This window comes from Ranitomeya variabilis, chromosome 1, assembly GCF_051348905.1.
Source record: "Ranitomeya variabilis isolate aRanVar5 chromosome 1, aRanVar5.hap1, whole genome shotgun sequence".
Taxonomy (NCBI): Eukaryota; Metazoa; Chordata; class Amphibia; order Anura; family Dendrobatidae; genus Ranitomeya; species Ranitomeya variabilis.
The window spans coordinates 183,600,683-183,618,683 of record NC_135232.1 but is presented as its reverse complement, the minus strand read 5'-3'; the positions used below and the strand labels follow the sequence as shown (position 1 = coordinate 183,618,683).

The window sequence follows — 18,001 nt, the reverse complement described above, 5'->3', positions numbered from 1 at the left end:
AAAAACATCACGATAATCAGACAAAAATGCTGGAATCTCAGAGGGAGTAGATGATGAAATGGAAACCAAAGGTACATCCCCATGAGCCCCCCGACATCCCCAGCTTATCACAGACATTGTTTTCCAGTCAAGGACTGGGTTATGAGATTGTAACCATGGAAATCCAAGCACTAAAACATCATGTAAATTGTACAACACAAGGAAGCGAATCACCTCCTGATGGTCTGGAGTCATACGCATAGTCACTTGCGTCCAGAATTGTGGTTTATTACTAGCCAAAGGGGTAGAATCAATACCCTTCAGAGGTATAGGGACTTCCAGTGGCTCTAAATCAAACCCACAGCGCCTGGCAAAGGACCAATCCATAAGACTCAGGGCGGCGCCAGAGTCCACATAGGCATCCACGGTAATAACTGATAATGAACAAATCAAGGTTACAGACAGAATAAATTTAGACTGTAAAGTGCAAATAGACTTGTCAGCCTTCTTTGTGCGTTTAGAGCATGCTGATATAACATGAGCAGAATCACCACAATAGAAACATAACCCATTTTTACGCCTGTAATTCTGCCGCTCGCTTCTGGACAGAGTTCTGTCACATTGCATATTCTCTGGCGACTTTTCAGAAGATACCGCCAAATGGTGCACAGGCTTGCGCTCCCGCAAACGCCGATCAATCTGAATAGCCATTGTCATGGACTCATTCAGACCTGTAGGCGCAGGGAACCCGACCATAACATCCTTAACGGCATCAGAGAGGTCCTCTCTGAAATTTGCCGCCAGGGCGCACTCATTCCACTGAGTAAGCACAGACCATTTACAAAATTTTTGGCAGTATATCTCAGCTTCATCTTGCCCTTGAGATAGGGCTATCAAAGCTTTTTCAGCTTGAATCTCCAAATTAGGTTCCTCATAAAGCAAGCCTAAAGCCAGAAAAAAGGCATCCACATTGAGCAACGCAGGATCCCCTGGTGTCAATGAAAATGCCCAGTTTTGAGGGTCACCTCGCAGCAAAGAAATCACAATCTTAACCTGCTGGACAGGATCTCCAGAGGAGTGAGGTCTGAGAGAAAGGAATAATTTACAATTATATTTGAAATTCAGAAACCGAGATCTATCTCCGGAAAACACCTCTGGTGTAGGAATCTTAGGTTCAGACATCGGAGTATGTATAACAAAATCTTGTAAATTTTGAACCTTAGTAGCAAGATTATTTAAACCTGCAGCCAAACTCTGAGGATCCATCTTTAAACAGGTGAGATCAGAGCCATTCAAGGATTAGAAGGAGAGAAAGGCAAAGGCTGTAATTAGAGCTGAAATACAACTGATCCAACTATGGAGCAAACATAGGGAAAAAAAAAAGAAAAAAAACTCTACAGACTTCTTTTTCTCTCCTTTCTTCTGCCAGTAACTTTAACACGGGCCGGTCATACTGTCATGATTCCCAATGGCAGGGAAACATCAAAAAACAAAGATAACGGACGAGCTCTGGGTGATGGAATCTCGAGCTGACCGTGAGCTAAATCTACCACACAACTAATAGTAGCCAGGGAGCATACCTGATAAACCCTAGATGCCACGCGCCAGCCGGAGGACTAACTACCCCTGGTAGAGGAAGGAACAGACCTGGCTTACCTCTAGGGAAATACCCCAAAAGATTATAGCAGCCCCCCACATGTAATGACGGTGAGTTTAGAGGAAAAGACATACACAGTATGAAGGTAGATTTAGCAAAGAGAGGTCCACTTACTAGATAGCAGAAGGATACAAAAGAGGACTTCACGGTCAACTGAAAACCCTATCAAAAAACCATCCTGAAATTACTTTAAGACTCCTGTGTCAACTCATGACCCAGGAGTGGCAATTTCAGCCCACAAGAGCTTCCAGCTACAGAGAATAACAAAACTGCAAACTGGACAAAAGATACAAAACAAAAAGGACAAAGTCCACTTAGCTGATCAGCAGACTAGTAGCAGGAACATGCAACCGAAGGCTCTGGTTACAATGATGACCGGCAAGGAAATGACTGGAGAGCAAGGCTAAATAGGAAACTCCCAAACACTGATGGAAGCAGGTGAACTGAGACAGCAAAGACACACAAGTCACCAGTACCACCAGCAACCACCAGGGGAGCCCAAAAGCGGATTCACAACAGGAACCCACATAGAGCAGTTGCTATGGGCCATTGCACAATTACCCAGCAGTAAATAAAAGGTAAACAGTATGTCCCAACTAGGGACACTAGGGTAAACATATAGTAATGCAATTCAGTAACTCGTGTAATTAGTGGAAAAAACCCAGTGTCTTCAAGTCACTCCTTGAGGCCGGGGTCACACTTGCGAGTGTGGTGTGAGAAACTCACGCGAGTCCCTCACATCAATACCCGGCACTGCCGCCAGCACTCGGGACCGGAGTTTGCAGCTGCATGTATTTCTATGCAGCCGCACACTCTGGTCTCAAGTACCGGTGGCAGTGCCAGGTATTGATGCGAGGGACTCGCGTGAGTTTCTCACACCACACTCGCAAGTGTGACCCCGGCCTATGGGTCACAATTACCATGGTGGGGTGATTAAGGCAGGCAAGCTTACATGTAAGTAAGAGAGCCAAGCAAATAGTCAAGCTCTTAAGATCTTATCATGAAGTAGAATGTAAAGAATGAACAGAAATACCAACATGACAGATTGCTGTTAGGTAAGCATACCTTGTGACATGATGTCAGTTCCTGGGTGTGTGGCCCGAGATGAGGGGAGCAAATTATACACAGCACTACTTAGGCTCCACCATTCTTATCCCACACCACACCTCCTGATGAAGCTATCCCAGGTGAAACGGGCATTGAGGCACTCCCCTCATCTCTGGCCACACACACAGGCATTGACATCATATCACAAGGTATGCTTACCTAACAGCAATCTGTCATGCCCGTATTTCTGTTCATTCTTTACATTCTACTTCATGATAAGATCTTAAGAGCATGACTACTTGTTTGGCTCTCTTACTTACATGTAAACTTGCCTGCCTTAAACACCCTACCATGGTAATTGTGACCTATAAGGAGTGACTTGAAGACATTGGTTTTTTTTCCGCTAATTACACTAGTTACTCAATTGCATTATTATATTTTTACCTTAGTGTCCCTAGTTGGGTCACACTGTTTACCTTTTATTAACTGCTGGGTAATTGTGCAATGGCCCATAGCAACTGCTCTATGTGGGTTCCTATACCCTTTGTTACGTGGCTCACTGGCTGGAACTGGTCAGTTGCACCTGCTTTTGCAGCAGTACCTACCTGGGCTGTGTGGCCCTTGGAGAGATTAGTTTCCTTAAAGGGATTTTCACTTCCATCACCCTTCCCCTTTTTCTATTATTTTAGCTGTCCATCTCACATACCATACTATCTGATATTGCTTTATACATCCTAGTTTTCATTGGGTTTCCTTTCTAGCCTAATATTGTGTCTATTCAAGCTTTACATCTAGCTATTCCCTTGATACCCATATTTGTTTTAGGTTCTATGGTAGAAACTACCTGACTGTTAGTGCATAGGCACAATATTTTTTCAAAGTCTTGGATATCCCCTTCAAGTTTTTAAAGGGAATCTGTCACCTCAAAATTCACCTAGAAGCTAAGGCCACCGGCATCAGGGGCTTATCTACAGCATTCTGTATTGCTGTGGATAAGCCCCTGATGTAATCTGAAGGAGAAGAAAAACAAGCTAGATTATACTCACCCAGGGGCGGTCCCGGTGTGGTCCAGTCTGAAGGGCGTCGCAGTCCGTGTCCGGCGTCTCCCATCTTCATACGATATCGTCCTCTTCTTTGCTTCTTGCCGCGGCTCCTGCGCAGGCGTACTTTAACTGCCCTGTTGAGGGAAGAGCAAAGTACTGCAGTGCGCAGGTGCTGGGCCTCTCTCACCTTTCCTGGTGCCTGCATACTGCAGTACTTTGCTCTGCCCTCAACAGGCACTGGACCCGGACCGCGACGCCCATCGGACCGGACTGCACCGGGACCGCCCCTGAGTGAGTATAATCTAACTTGTTTTTCTTCTCTTTCAGGTTACATCGGGGGCTTATCTACAGCATTACAGAATGCTGTAGATAAGCCCCTGATGCCAGTGGCCTTAGCTTATAGGCGAATTTTGGGGTGACAGATTCCCTTTAAAAGCTCTTGTCAGTCACTGATAGCAACAATTAGTGTGATGACCGGTGCATGTACTCATCAGTTCCCATCAGAACCCCTATGACACAGTTGCTGATGGGTTGCCATGTGTTGCTGCCATGTTGGTCATTCTCTGAAGCCCAGCTGAAGGCTGGAGCTCCTAGAAAGATCTCAAAATCAAAGCGCTGGGAAGTTATCACTGCACGCTCACTTTGCTGACTGGAACAGCTTCTAAACTGCCACAATGACTGGGAACGAGTGGCGGCAGGGAAAATAAAATGTAATTTTCTCCCTGTAGCCAACACTTTTCCAGTAAGCCAACTAGCCACGCTTTAAACTCTACTTACCGGCAGATTGGTCCTACATCTGCAGATAGATAGTGTTTCTCAAGGTGACAAGTTAACTTTTATGAAGCGTATAGAATATTTGCAGAACTTCACTGACTCTTAACATTGTGTAATGTACCATTAGGATTCATCTGTTTTTTCTCTCTACAATCCTCACATTACCGCTCCATATGAAATTTTTATAGAGACAAGCACTTTCTCTTCTGTTTCTCCCATTGTTTCAGTTGCGTTTATCAGAAAAGAAAGAGGTTGGCATATCATTGTCTCTATGCAAAGTGCACATGGAGCAGTGATGTGACGAACGCAGAGAGTATGTAAACAGCCGTACCCTTAAACAGAATCTGAAAATATTTTTGACGATGAAAATAATGTTTGTTTTTTTTAAAGATGGTGTTCAAAAATGCCTCATTAGGAAACTTTTGTATATGTAGTGAGCTGGGTTGGGAACCGCATCTATGTAGTAAGCTTGGTTTTGCTCCCGTATCTATGCAGTAAGATTGGTTATGTTCCCATATCTATATATTAAGATCAGTTATGGCACCATATCTAAGCAGTAAGTTTGGTTCTGGTACCATATCTATGCAGTAAGCTTGGCTCTGTTACTGTATCTATGTAGGAGACCTGGTTCTGTTGCTGTATCCATGTAATAGACTTAGCACATTTTTGTTCCCATAACTCTGTAGTAAGCTCGTTTCTGCTCCCATATCTCTGTAGTAAGCTCAGTTCTGCTTCCATATCTCTTCAGTAAGGTCGGTTCTGCTCCCATATTTCTGTAGTAAGCTTCATTCTGCTCCCATATCTCTGTAGTAAGCTCAGTTCTGCTCCCATATCTCTGTAGTAAGCTCGGTTCTGCTCCCATATCTCTGTAGTAAGCTCGTTCCTGCTCCCATATCTCTGTAGTAAGCTAGTTCCTGCTCCCATATCTCTGTAGTAAGCTCGGTTTTGCTCCCACGTCTGTAGTAAGCTCGGTTCTGCCCCCATATCTCTATAGTAAGCTCCGTTCTACAGCCATATCTCTGTACTAAGCTCGGTCCTGTTCCCATATATCTGTTGTAAGCACGGTCCAGCTCCCATATCTCTGTAGTAAGCTCGGTTCTGCTCCCATATCTCTGTAGTAAGCTCTGTTCTGCTCTCTTATCTATGTTAAATGCTCCTTTCCTTTCCCATATCTATGTAGCAATCTTGGCTCCCTTCTTAGGGTACCGTCACACATTGAAATTTCCATCGCTACGACGTTACGATTCGTGACGTTCTAGCGATATCGTTACGATATCGCAGTGTCTGACACGCAGCAGCGATCAGGGATCCTGCTGAGAATCGTACGTCGTAGCAGATCGTTTGGAACTTTCTTTCGTCGCTTGATCACCCGCTGACATCGCTGGATCGTTGTGTGTGACAGCGATCCAGCGATGTCTTCGCTTGTAACCAGGGTAAACATCGGGTAACTAAGCGCAGGGCCGCTCTGCTCTCACTGTACGGCTGCACTCAGAGCAGGAAGCAGACGGCAAGGGACCTGAAGGACACCGACGGGTGAGTATGTACTGTTTGTTTTTTTACGTTTACGCTTGTAACCAGGGTAAACATCGGGTTACTAAGCGCGGCCCTGCGCTTAGTTACCCGATGTTTACCCTGGTTACCCGGGGACTTCGGCATCGCTCCAGCGCCGTGATTGCAACGTGTGACCACAGTCTACGACGCTGGAGCGATGATCATACGATCGCTGCGACGTCACGGATCGTGCCGTCGCAGCGATGAAAATTTCAATGTGTGACGGTACCCTTATGTCTATGTAGTCAGTTACTTCAGTTGTTATGTCTATGTAATCAGCTTGCTACTGTTGCAGTATCTATGTAGGCAGTAAGCTCTGTTCTGCTCCTATATGTGTGCAGCAAGCTCGGTTCTGTTCCCATACCTATGTACTATTACTATGCCTGTTACCTTTGCTGCTTTAATGCAGCGGCCAGAGATAAGCTGGCTAAAGGTGGGACACCGCAACTTGAGGGTAACTGCTTTGTGGTTACCCCACAGGCTGAAATGTGCCAGCCCGCCCCTGGTAACTGACCACTCCTGGCGGTGATTCAGCTGCTACACGTCAGCAGAGCAATCTGAGACCACTCTGTTCCTGCAGAGATCAGATCAGCGCTGCACACATCAGGCAGGTAAATAGCAGCTGGCTGCCTGTTAGCTCTTAAGCATATAGTAAAAAAGTTAAATAGTCCTGGATAACCCCTTTAATTTGGAGAGGTTACAAAATGAATACAAGATCTGACCGACAGTCTACAGTCCTACTATTAACCCCAGAAAACTAGTACTGTGTAGAAGCTTCCATGGCCTCTTTTAGCTGCGTCTTCATGTATAACATTTCTAGAGGTCTCAGAACCACTTAATAACAGGGTTAGAACATGCCATTCATTCCAGGGAGAGACAAATTTTGTCAAAGTTTCATTTGCTAATAAAATGTTATTTCCTTCCATTAGTCTAGACCTGGAACACCCAGTTTGTAGAGAATTGCTGACCCTGTGGATATGCTTGGGATTTATTTTTAGGAAGATCTGCAAACTATGATGTTGTACAGTAATGAAGTTGTGTATCACCCACACGACGCCTGCGGTGGAGTTTATTTCCACAATGGGGCGGCTTATCTGTTAATAATAAGGAAAAAACAATGTAGAAATGTTGGACTGTGGTATGGGAATCCCCAATTTTTTATACCATCAGATTCCATGGCTCTACCACTGGAAAGACATTGGAGCACTATGCTGCTGGTCCTAATTAGCCATTAGTCAGGAATTGTCACCACATCCTAATATCTTACATATTTGTGATATTTTGTAAAAGAAAAACAAGCATATTCTCATATATTTTAGTGTCATAAAGAATACCGAATACATATGGTACTGACAGTAAGGAGTCATAATGGACACGCAGAGAATTGACCACAAGTGGCTAAAAACCGGATGGCTGCATGTGCCTGGATCTGGATTCACATTAATGTCTAAAAGCCACATTATCCTGCAGGTAGTTATTAGTCACAGTATACCTAGGAGACTATACGGGTCTAGGACCTTGAGGATATAATGCTTATTACCTTAATTATTTTTCAACTCAATTCAAAAGAATACAGCAAAGTGGAAGCTTACCGGCTCCCGTTTTGCTGTATTTTGGGGAACGGAGTTTGAAATTTGTTCCAGAAAAACATTTTTGGGAAATTCATAAAGAATTAGATGAAATACAAATTAATCTGCTCAGCTCTAGTACAAATAACATTCATTGAGCACATTAGAAGTGAGAGCTTTGATACAGTTAATGGTAAGTATGCCTTACAAAGCCTTCATAATGAAATCTATAAGAAAACTGTCTTGGCCGCATGTTGCTGCTGCCACACATTGTTCTGCCGCTCCTTTGTTCCTGCCCTACAGCAAATATGTTAGACCGGTATGTAATCTAGTTGCTCTGTGTGCCTCAAGTCTTCTGTAGAGCAACCGTTTCATATTTTTACTGCAAATCTGGAGAAGGACCAGGATGTTAGTCTCAATAGTGGACTGTAAAATGCTGATAACATAAAAATGGTATTCATGGTTCCTACGGGCCTATAATACACAACTGTAGGATCTAGGGTCCTGATTCATAACGATTGGCGTTATTCACGCTGGTCTTAATGAGGGGGCATGTAGGAGTTAGGCTACTTTCACACTAGCGTTGTTTGCAATACGTCGCAATGCGTCGTTTAGGAGAAAAAACGCATCCTGCAAAGTTGTCTGCAGGATGCGTTTTTTGCCCATAGACTAACATTAGCGATGCATTGCGACGTATGGCCACACGTCGCAACCGTCATGCGACGGTTGCATCGCGTTTTGGCGGACCGTCGGCACAAAAAAAGTTACATGTAACTTTTTTTGCGCGTCGTGCCGCCATTTTCGACCGCGCATGCGTGGCCGAAACTCCGCCCCCTCCTCCCGGACATTAAAATGGGGCAGCGGAAGCGTCGTAAGACTGCTTCCACTGCCCACGTCGGGCATCACTTTCACAACACGCGTCGGCACGTCGGCGCCGACGCATAGCGACGGCCCCGTGCCGACGCTAGTGTGAAAGCAGCCTTGGGCGCTCCTGATTCATTAACAAACTCACGCCTCTAAATGAATCAGGAGCATCTTAAGAGTGGTGAGTGCCTCAATGTGTCTCAGCACAAATCTTCTTCTGGCGTAATATGTAATATGTTCCATATATCGTCACTAATTAGAGGAGCGGGTGTCATCTGCCCCTGTTTCAACCAAGCTCTGCCCATTTTCGTGAAGCTAGCCAAAACTGGAGTGAAAAGGACAAAAATCTCAATATTCTTGTGCAACCTTGCATCTGCAAAAATGTTGGCGCAAAAGCTTTGAGACATCGGGGCCGATGTGTACTGCCATTTGTAAGCTTGTATGAATCACTGTATTCTTCAGCCATACTTCTAGGGGAGTAATACAGCATGCCTTGGAAGATGCCATTTTATTGTCTTTCAAACTGGGTAAAAAAACCTCTAAGGGACCAATAACAGTTTATATTGAAACATGTTCAAATGATGACGCGTTTCAAAGTCGGACTGGGTTCTTCTTCAGGTACATACATGCAAAGATCACATAGAAAAAAAGCAATATTTAAAGAAAAATCGCACCAGGGATCTATACGAGATATATAGCATGTTTATGTTTTCTATGTGGCCCCATCCCTGATGCCTTTATCCTTTATATCTTGCATCTTTTCTACTAGTGTGTTCTGTACAATATAAGGTTAGTGGGCTAACTACCTATTATCAGCCCTGTGTCCGTGGGTTATGTGCGATGTGGCCAGGTGGTTTTTTATCCTTTACAGATAAATATAAAATTAGAGTCACATGGAAGAGGGCTCACAACACAAGTTGGGGTACGATCCATAACACAGCTGCATACACATCTCCTTTCTATCCGTGTGACACATGCTTGTGTACTGTATGTGAATGTCTCAGCTACAGCCATTAGACTTTCTGCACTGAGATTTACTTGTTTAATTCATGGATTTAATAAAAATGCAGAATTTAATGAAATCCACTTGCTTTAATTAAAATAAACATTAGCAGGCTCAGCGAAGCTCATGGAAAAAAAAATGAAGGACCAGAGTAAATAACTGAAAATAGCAACACCAAAAGGTTTACATTACCAAAATAGTGCTGCCAAACTGAATGGTAATTATGTTCAAATTATTACGCAAGTACGACCTCCCAACACCACGGATCCGAACACAACATGTCTGGATTCAAAATACTGCAATTGTCCAAAACAACAATTTTTACGACCAAGCAGTGAAGTCTTAACTAAAGTACTACCGCTTCTCGCAATAATGATTATCTATTTTATCAAGTCACTTAAAGGGAATATCAGTCATTCAGGCCACCCAAACCACAGGCAGAGCGAGTCAGACTGCCGTCAGGCATGGTTTTATCAAAAACGCTCCAGAGTTTCAAACAAAACATAAATTGAAGGGCTGTCCGGGGACTAAAGGGGGCGACGAGACTAGTTTGGTGTGACCCCTGCACGGATTCCCTCCTGCTCTGCTGCAGGTGATTGGCAGTTCTCTTCTACGTGTGTACATACAGAAAGACCTGTCAAGCAACTAGAGCATTGTGGAATGAAGCCGGCCAGTGGTCACACTAGTTCCTAAGGTTCCTGGCGGGCTCATCAAACTAGGTTTTCTCTGAAATGCCACGGAGTTTCTTTTCAAATAATTTTTATTGTATCTTTTGAAATTTAGTATTAACATGCGAAGATAGTCATATAATCAGCTCTCAAGGGAATAAGGGTAAGGAGAGGGAGGGAGGTAAGGGAAATGGGACTGGGAAAAGGTAAGTACAACTTTGTGGACACGCTGTCCAGACATAACAGAATTTGATAGTTATTAACAATTTTAACAGATTAACATATTTTATCCTCACAGGCATGCAGTAACCACCATCTTTTAGCCACGGAGTTTCAGAGAAAAACACAGATCATCAAAAAAGTAACAAAGAACCTTAGGGCGAGGACTATGAGTTTTTGCACTTGAAAGGTTTGTCTCAAGTATCAGCACAGAATACGGTAGGTTTTAAATGCTTGATGACTGTAGTTCTATAGGCTTGGACCCCCATTTGTCCAGAGAACAGGGGTCCTCTTAGTAAATTAATAGAAGTCCGATCTTAAAGGGAAACCTGTCACCATGAAAATGCGGTCCTATCTGCAGTCATCATAATATAGAGAAGAGGGAGGTGAGTGCACTAATATATAGCATTGTGAGAAAAGATTCAATATAATTTGTGCTTTCATCATTTAATCTGATCTTTCTGCCATTTTTGATCCATGGGCCGCCTTCAGTGAATTATTATTATTATTATTTATTGTTATAGCGCCATTTATTCCATGGCGCTTTACATGGGAGGAGGGGTTTACATAATAAAAACAAGTACAATAATCTTAAACAATACAAGTCATAACTGGTACAGGAGGAGAGAGGACCCTGCCCGCGAAGGCTCACGTGAATGACAGGTTTCTTAGTATAAGTGTATATTCACAGGTAGCTGTCAGTCACTGATAGGACCATCCATGGACAGAAAACCCCAGAAAGAGCAGAGGATTAAATGAGTAAAAACACAGGTTATACTGTGTAGGTTATACATTTGTAGGACATTTCATAACTTTCCCAAATTATTATGAAAATATTTACAGCACATCCTGCTTCGTACTACTGTACCCAATTTTTAAAATATATTTTAGAAGTCAGATTCGGTCCATTTCATATCGACTCCAAGGCCCCTGCTTTCCATACCATCGATTTTCATGGGTCTACCACAGAAAAAAAATGAATTCTTTGGCCTAAACTCATCAAGACCAGCAACTGTCTTGCCAGTTTTGATGAGGTGGCATGTTGGAGCAGACGCTCCTGATTCATTTATAGTTGCACTTGTTAATGAAACAGGTGAGGTGTGCAGTGGGTTGAGCCTCTGTGTGCATCTTAGCACAAATCCACAATTCCAGTCCCTCCCGGAGCAAGTTTTGTGGTGTGGTAAATGCCGCTTGAATGTGACGAGCGGTGGGGAGGGAGGAGGGACATGACATGACCTGTCCAGCCCCAGCTACAAAAAAGTCCCATTTGATTGCGCAACTTTGGCGACACCTAAGGAGCAAACATTAAACCCAACAGATCAAACTACATATCAGGTATAATATACGGTGCATAACGCTTGGCCTATTTTCTGATTCTACTTTGCTCGCAATCACTGTGGGGCCAATCCCATCACTCCTATACATTTGTCATATATAGATATCTGAGTGGGCAGCACTTTCTCACTGGCAGTGATATTTCCGATCCATAGATCTAGATAATAAATCACAGAGGTCATTCCATGACTGAGTAGTAAATATAGGTGTAGGCCCAGCATGGTCATCACCTCAGCAGCCTTCCCGCCATTAATCTAGATTGCGCAGTACTATGAAATGTGTACTGCGCTAAGGCAAAGAATGTAACACCCTCCTTCCCATCGTATAGGAGATTATAAATTCACCACTGACACACCGTAAATGTAAACAGAATTTTAGAAGAAAAAAAGATGATTTTCTGGGCTCGGACTACACAAGATTGAGCCTTTTGGAGGTGACTTTCCCACACATGACAGGAAATGTAGTTTCCATACACATCATCTGTTAAATGACTCCTGCTCAACAGAGACTACATGCAATGCCAAGACGGAGCATGCGGCAAGATGGATTTATGAGAAGTCCTCTCTCTTTATATGAGGCTTACCAGTGCAGCCAAAAGTGCATCGCTCGAGCTGTCAGCGGGATAGAGCATTAGATGTATGATGTTACTTGTAGTGATAAAGCTTGGAAAAACCTATAAAGTTAATTTACATCTCTAGTAAAGAAAAGAATGCAAGAAACAGAAAAAAGCAGAAGAGGAAAGAAAAAAAAAACTGTTTAATCAACACCACCAGCACCACATACCATGCATGATTAGGAACGAGGTCCTCAAGAAATGGCCTAGAGGACAGTTTTGAAGAGCAGGTGCAAGGCTCCTGGGAAAGTTCAATATACAGGTCAGTACATGCAACGTGCAGCATGCTTATATATACCACAGTTACAGGACATGGAAGTAATTGTGTATACAGGCATATATAAACGTATATGACCTAAACTTATAGGGATAGTTAGAGTTTTACCACTGGATGCACTGGGAAGGTGTCCTTGTTTTTTTGGTTTCCATTTGTGCTACCTTTGCTTCACTGGATATCTATGAGATAGCTAGGGTAGTCAAAGAGCTGGCAAGAAGTTACGGACCACATTAATAGGAGCAAAGTGCAGTCGTATCACATTTCTTTGTGACACTACGACACTAGCACTGTGTGTACCCTTACTAATCACTCCTGCTTATTAAATCTGGCTGAGCTGCAACATCAATGCCTGGAGCTGTGCCTGAGAAAAGCAAAACAATGCGGGCATAAAAGAGGCACACAGTGAATATAGAGCAAATAACACATATAGAATTGCAATAAGGACAAAACACCGTTAAAACTACTTAAAATATATACTAAGAATTTCCCCTAAAAAAATCATAGGGGGGATATAACGGAGCCAAAAATAACTGCAAGAGATAATAATTTGTCAAGGCTACTATGTTATAAGCTATAATAGCTATAAAAAGATGCTACAGCGAGAAAATGGATAGCAAATACCGGCCTGCAGAGTACCTGACTATATCGGCCATCAATCTCAGTGTCAGGGAGTGATAAAAGTGCGTGCACTTTATAGTAAGCAGTGACCGTAACCACTCCCTGCACCACCCTAATGACTGGAAATAATGTTGCAGGGAGAATGCAAGTTCATTTTCTCCCTGAAGCTGCTGCTCCAATAAGGCAGCCAGGCAGCATTTTGATGCTATTTAACTGCAGATTAACCCTAGATCTGCAAGTAAATAGCGTTTCTGGACATGACAGGTTCCCGTTAAAGCCACCTGTACTATGATCACTTGTGAATAATTATGTATTTAACCTTTTATATGATGTTTGGTATCCTGAGAAGTAAGAGTAAGAGAATGCCGTGACCCTGTCATAGTTTACCCCAAATACAGGCATGCATGCATTAATATACAGAAAATCCCAGACACATACAGAGGAATACAGGCATGACAAGGTAGGATCCAAGTGGTTTTTGGAAGTCTTGTAATGTGAAGGCTGAGATTTCCCATCACTTTATGATCATAGAAGATCCAATCTGTAGGATCTGAAGGATCTGATCTGGAGAATGAAGGGCACTCGTGTAGGGAAAAACAGTAAAGGTTATGCTGAACTAAACTAGCTCTACATCTCCTTTATTCTCAGGACTGGTGGGAGTCCAAAAAGTAAGACCCTTATTGGCGATAAAGATATGAAATATTCTAGCAATATGCCATGACATTACAAGATGGGAATGGTCCTTGAAGAATGGGGGAAGTACCATGGTTCCTTTACAAGCACTAAAAGCACTACTAACTCATCTCACCAAGGAAAGTAGTTGTTCAGCTAATAAGATAATTGAGCTACAAATGGTTTATTATTCAATTTAACAAATTCTGGAAAAAAAATTCCAATATAGGAACTAGTGCGTATACAATGAGCTTGTTAAATCAAAACATTAATTGATTTTATGTTGTTATTACTTACATTTTTGCTTTTTCCTTTTGTATTGCTCGAAGGTGACGCCTTTGTATCTCCTGCTTTTCTGCCTAATGAGGAAAATGACAGTGAAGTTGATGACGATGAAGTTTTCACAGGATTTGCAGAATGAGTATTATTATTGTTGTTTTGATTTCCACTAAAAGTCTCCATTATTGATCGAAAAGCACCAAACGGTTTTTTATGCTGCTCCCCAACTTCTCCATTAGATTGGGACTTTTGTGTCTTTCCGACATCTTTCTCTTTAACGTCATTGGGATCTACTTCAGTCTGTTCCACTTGAACAATAGGGTCCTCAAAAGTTACCCTGAGTTTCAGATTTTGGGAAGTCCTGCGTTTTGAAGAAGGAGATTTTAAAGCACTTTTAGGGCTTGTTGTCTTTTGTGCTGAAGAAGAACTTGAGTCTGTTGAACCGGAAGACTGAAGTATGCTTCCCGTTTGGTACTGAGGTTCATAGTCTGGGTCACTACTTTCTGATGTTGGTGATGGACTATGGCCATCCACAGATTTAGATTTCAACCCTAAAACAAACCGTCGTCCTGCAGTGTTTGACTGTGTATGCTTTTTTATCATCAGCTGGAGAGCTTCAGAATTCTCCACGTTTTCCACTATAGGCTGTGGCCTTGGCTTATCAGCTTTTCTAATGGGTGTATGCTTTTGATCCTCTGAGTTATTGGAGTCTGTATCAGACTCGCTGAGAGACCGTTGCATAAGTTGCCGTAATCGAGCAAGCTTAAACTCTCTTTTCTCCAGCGGGATCCGTTTACCACTCCTGGATGATGTCCCATCCTGGAACTCCAGTGATAATTTTTCAGGACTAGAAACATTGTCTGCCAAGTCTTTTCCTAACAACTGCCGCAAAATCTTATCAGACTCTTCATCTAGGGCTCTACACCTGAGTCTGCTGGGAGCAGATGTGCTTAGTGACTGATAGCTGTCATGAACGCCATTTAGTTTATTTTTCTGTGTAACATCATCTAATTCAAGTGACTTCCCCGGGAGACTGTCTGAAGCTGGGGACGATGGAGAACTGTGAAAAGAGAATCTAATGAATGCAAAGAACAGTCATTCTGAAAAACAAAGCCATACCAGCAAGGCCCTGATTCATCAAATAGTTTTCACCAGAATTCTGTTCTAAAACGCTTTGAAATCTTGAAAGTTTTTAGCGCAACTTGCAGTTGCAAAAAAATATTGGCAACATATCGTTTACACACCCGTCTTGGCCAGCACAGGCAACTTTAAAAAAATTACCTGGAGCATTATAATTTACACCAAAGTGGCGTAAATTATAAAGAAAGTGCACTTCCGTCTCACTGCAGTACATTGATTGCAGTGGTGCAAGATAGCTGAAAGATGTGCCAAATTCATTAGGAGACACACCTCTTAATTAATTTGGCTCATCTTATATGCTATGTAATCTGAAGACAGCAGGTGATAGAGGCTGAAACACAGAATTCAGGGATGTGTCAATTGTGAAAGTGCGCGCTGTTGTTCACTAACTGTGAAGGATTTATCATTAAGAGATTAACATTGCTGGACTACATTAGACCGGAACCCCGCCCCCCCCCCCCCTGTGATAAGCAGCTCACTGTCTATAGACTATGTACATACAGAGCCTGGAGTGGGCAGGGGCAGCTTTCTCAGCTCTGCTTCATTCTAAATCTAAAAGCTCTGGTTGTGACAGATTGATCCAGCATACTATACATCAAAACTGTGCAAAACGTTAGTCTGGATGAATTGGGGCCTTCTATTAGGGCATTTGGGTTTTTTTTATGCATTACAGAATAGATATTTGTTATAATAAAATTCTCACACAAGCAGAACCAAGACAGAACCTAGCCTGCAAGGATTTCCAGTTCCCCATATTCTATCCATGATCAGGGTCTAGATACAGGAGGGAAGGAGGTGCCTACAACAACACCCCATTGAACATCCAAAATAGACAAACCAGAGTTAAAAATTACACCCAGGTTCTGCTGCTTGTTAGGGACACAAATGCCTTATCATAGGTACAAATCAGTATTGTAAATGGAGGTACAAGTTACTGCTCTCACCAAAAATGTCACTCTTTAGTCTTATAATGGATTTGTAGTGACAGTAGTGAATCTAATTTCTTCTTGGCTTGAATCTAAAACAACATGTGCCCAAAAATTAACATAATCTATTCTGTGTTCACAGAAGATAATAGTGTTTGGGGTCCATGTGCTCAGACCTCTATACTCCTCATCACCTAATGAGCTGACGTTTTTTGAAATTTTGGAACAAATAGCATATAATACCACATTTCTCCTCCATCGGCCACCTACAGCTTCTCAAGTTTCAGTTACTGGACTTACTGAGATCTGCTGATCATCAACAGGTCCTTATTAGAGAAGTGATTTGTCTAGATAGAACTACTTTCACTGTACATATGCATTCAACATGTACCTTAAAATACATAGCTTTTAAAAAAGTTACATCTTACATTACTATTTAAGGCTACGTTCACATTTGCGTTGTGCGCCGCAGCGTCGGCGACGCAACGCACAACGCAACCAATAACGCAACAAAACGCACGCTAAAACGCTGCGTTTTGCGACGCATGCGTCCTTTTTTGCCGAAAGTTGGACGCAAAAAAAATGCAACTTGTTGCGTTCTCTGCGCCCAACGCTTGCGGCCATGCGTCGCAAAACGCAGCACAACGCATGTCCATGCGCCCCCATGTTAAATATAGGGGCGCATGACGCATGCGGCGACGCTGCGGTGCCCGACGCTGCGGCGCCGAACGCTAATGTGAACGTAGACTAACTGTGAAAAGTAAAATGTTCTCAAAATATAGAGTTGCTTTTGGTAATTTATATCTAATTAATAAGTAGATGACAGATGTGGCACCATATCATGATAAGTCATTGTGATACTGTAAAGTTCTTGAAGTAACAGTTCTTTAAGGGAGAACAGAAATGATGAAAACCTTCCATTCCTAAAAATATTTGATGAATATGATTTACAAAATTAAATATATGCTAATTGAATACCTTAGGCTAGTTTCACATTTGCGTTTAAAAATGCAGCGTTTAAAACGCAAAAGCAGGTGGTGAAAAAACGCATGTAAACGCGTGCAAACGCTGCGTTTTTTAGACGCATGCGTTTTCTCATGCGGTAAAAAAAACCGCGGCGTTTTGACGCGTTTACATGCGTTTTTTCCTGCGTTTGCGTTTTTTAAACGCATGCTGAGAAGTGTGTGACAGCTGCCAATCATCAAAATTAGGGTTGAGCGAAACAGATCGGCCAATTTCAAAAGTCGCCGACTTTTGGCAAAGTCGGGTTTCGTTTTTTTTATATATATAAAAAAGTTCCCACGCTCGACGTCATATGAGGACATCCAACAGAGGGCGCATCACCGCGACTGAAGGTAACTATAGGTCATTGACCTACATTACCTTCATTCCCCGGGGTTTACAGGCAGGAGCATAGCTGCATTATAGCAGAGCTCCTGCCTGTAAAATATTTTAACCCCTTCAGATGGATTTACATCATGGGACGTTACAGATCTACGGAAGGTATGTATATTGTTGGTTTATTATTTTTAATTTGTTACAGAACGAGGGTCTTCATGTGGATTGAGAGAACAATAAAATATTACAACAACCTGTGTGTTTATTTCATTAAAATACTTTGCAATATTGTGTGTGTGTTTTTTTAACCATTTCATACAATTGGATTAATAATGGATAGGTGTCATAATTGACGCCTCTCCATTATTAATCTGGCTTAATGTCCCCTTACAATAGCAAGGTGACATTAACCCTTCATTACCCCATATCA

General features: G+C 42.5%; 1 protein-coding gene across 8 annotated transcripts in view; it reads right to left on the bottom strand.

Annotated features, from left to right (window-relative positions):
* Positions 1-18,001, bottom strand: part of SNCAIP (synuclein alpha interacting protein) — a 344,510-nt gene that overhangs the window by 13,945 nt on the left and 312,564 nt on the right. For 6 of the 8 annotated variants that reach the window (XM_077290966.1, XM_077290935.1, XM_077290976.1 and 3 more), the window contains 2 exons: positions 14,186-15,227; positions 12,492-12,562 (listed from right to left, as the gene is read on the bottom strand). In XM_077290966.1, coding sequence (XP_077147081.1) covers positions 12,492-12,562; positions 14,186-15,227 — 1,113 coding nt within the window. The remainder of the gene's footprint in view (positions 1-12,491; positions 12,563-14,185; positions 15,228-18,001) is intronic. The other 2 variants (XM_077290985.1, XM_077290994.1) reach the window with 1 other exon arrangement.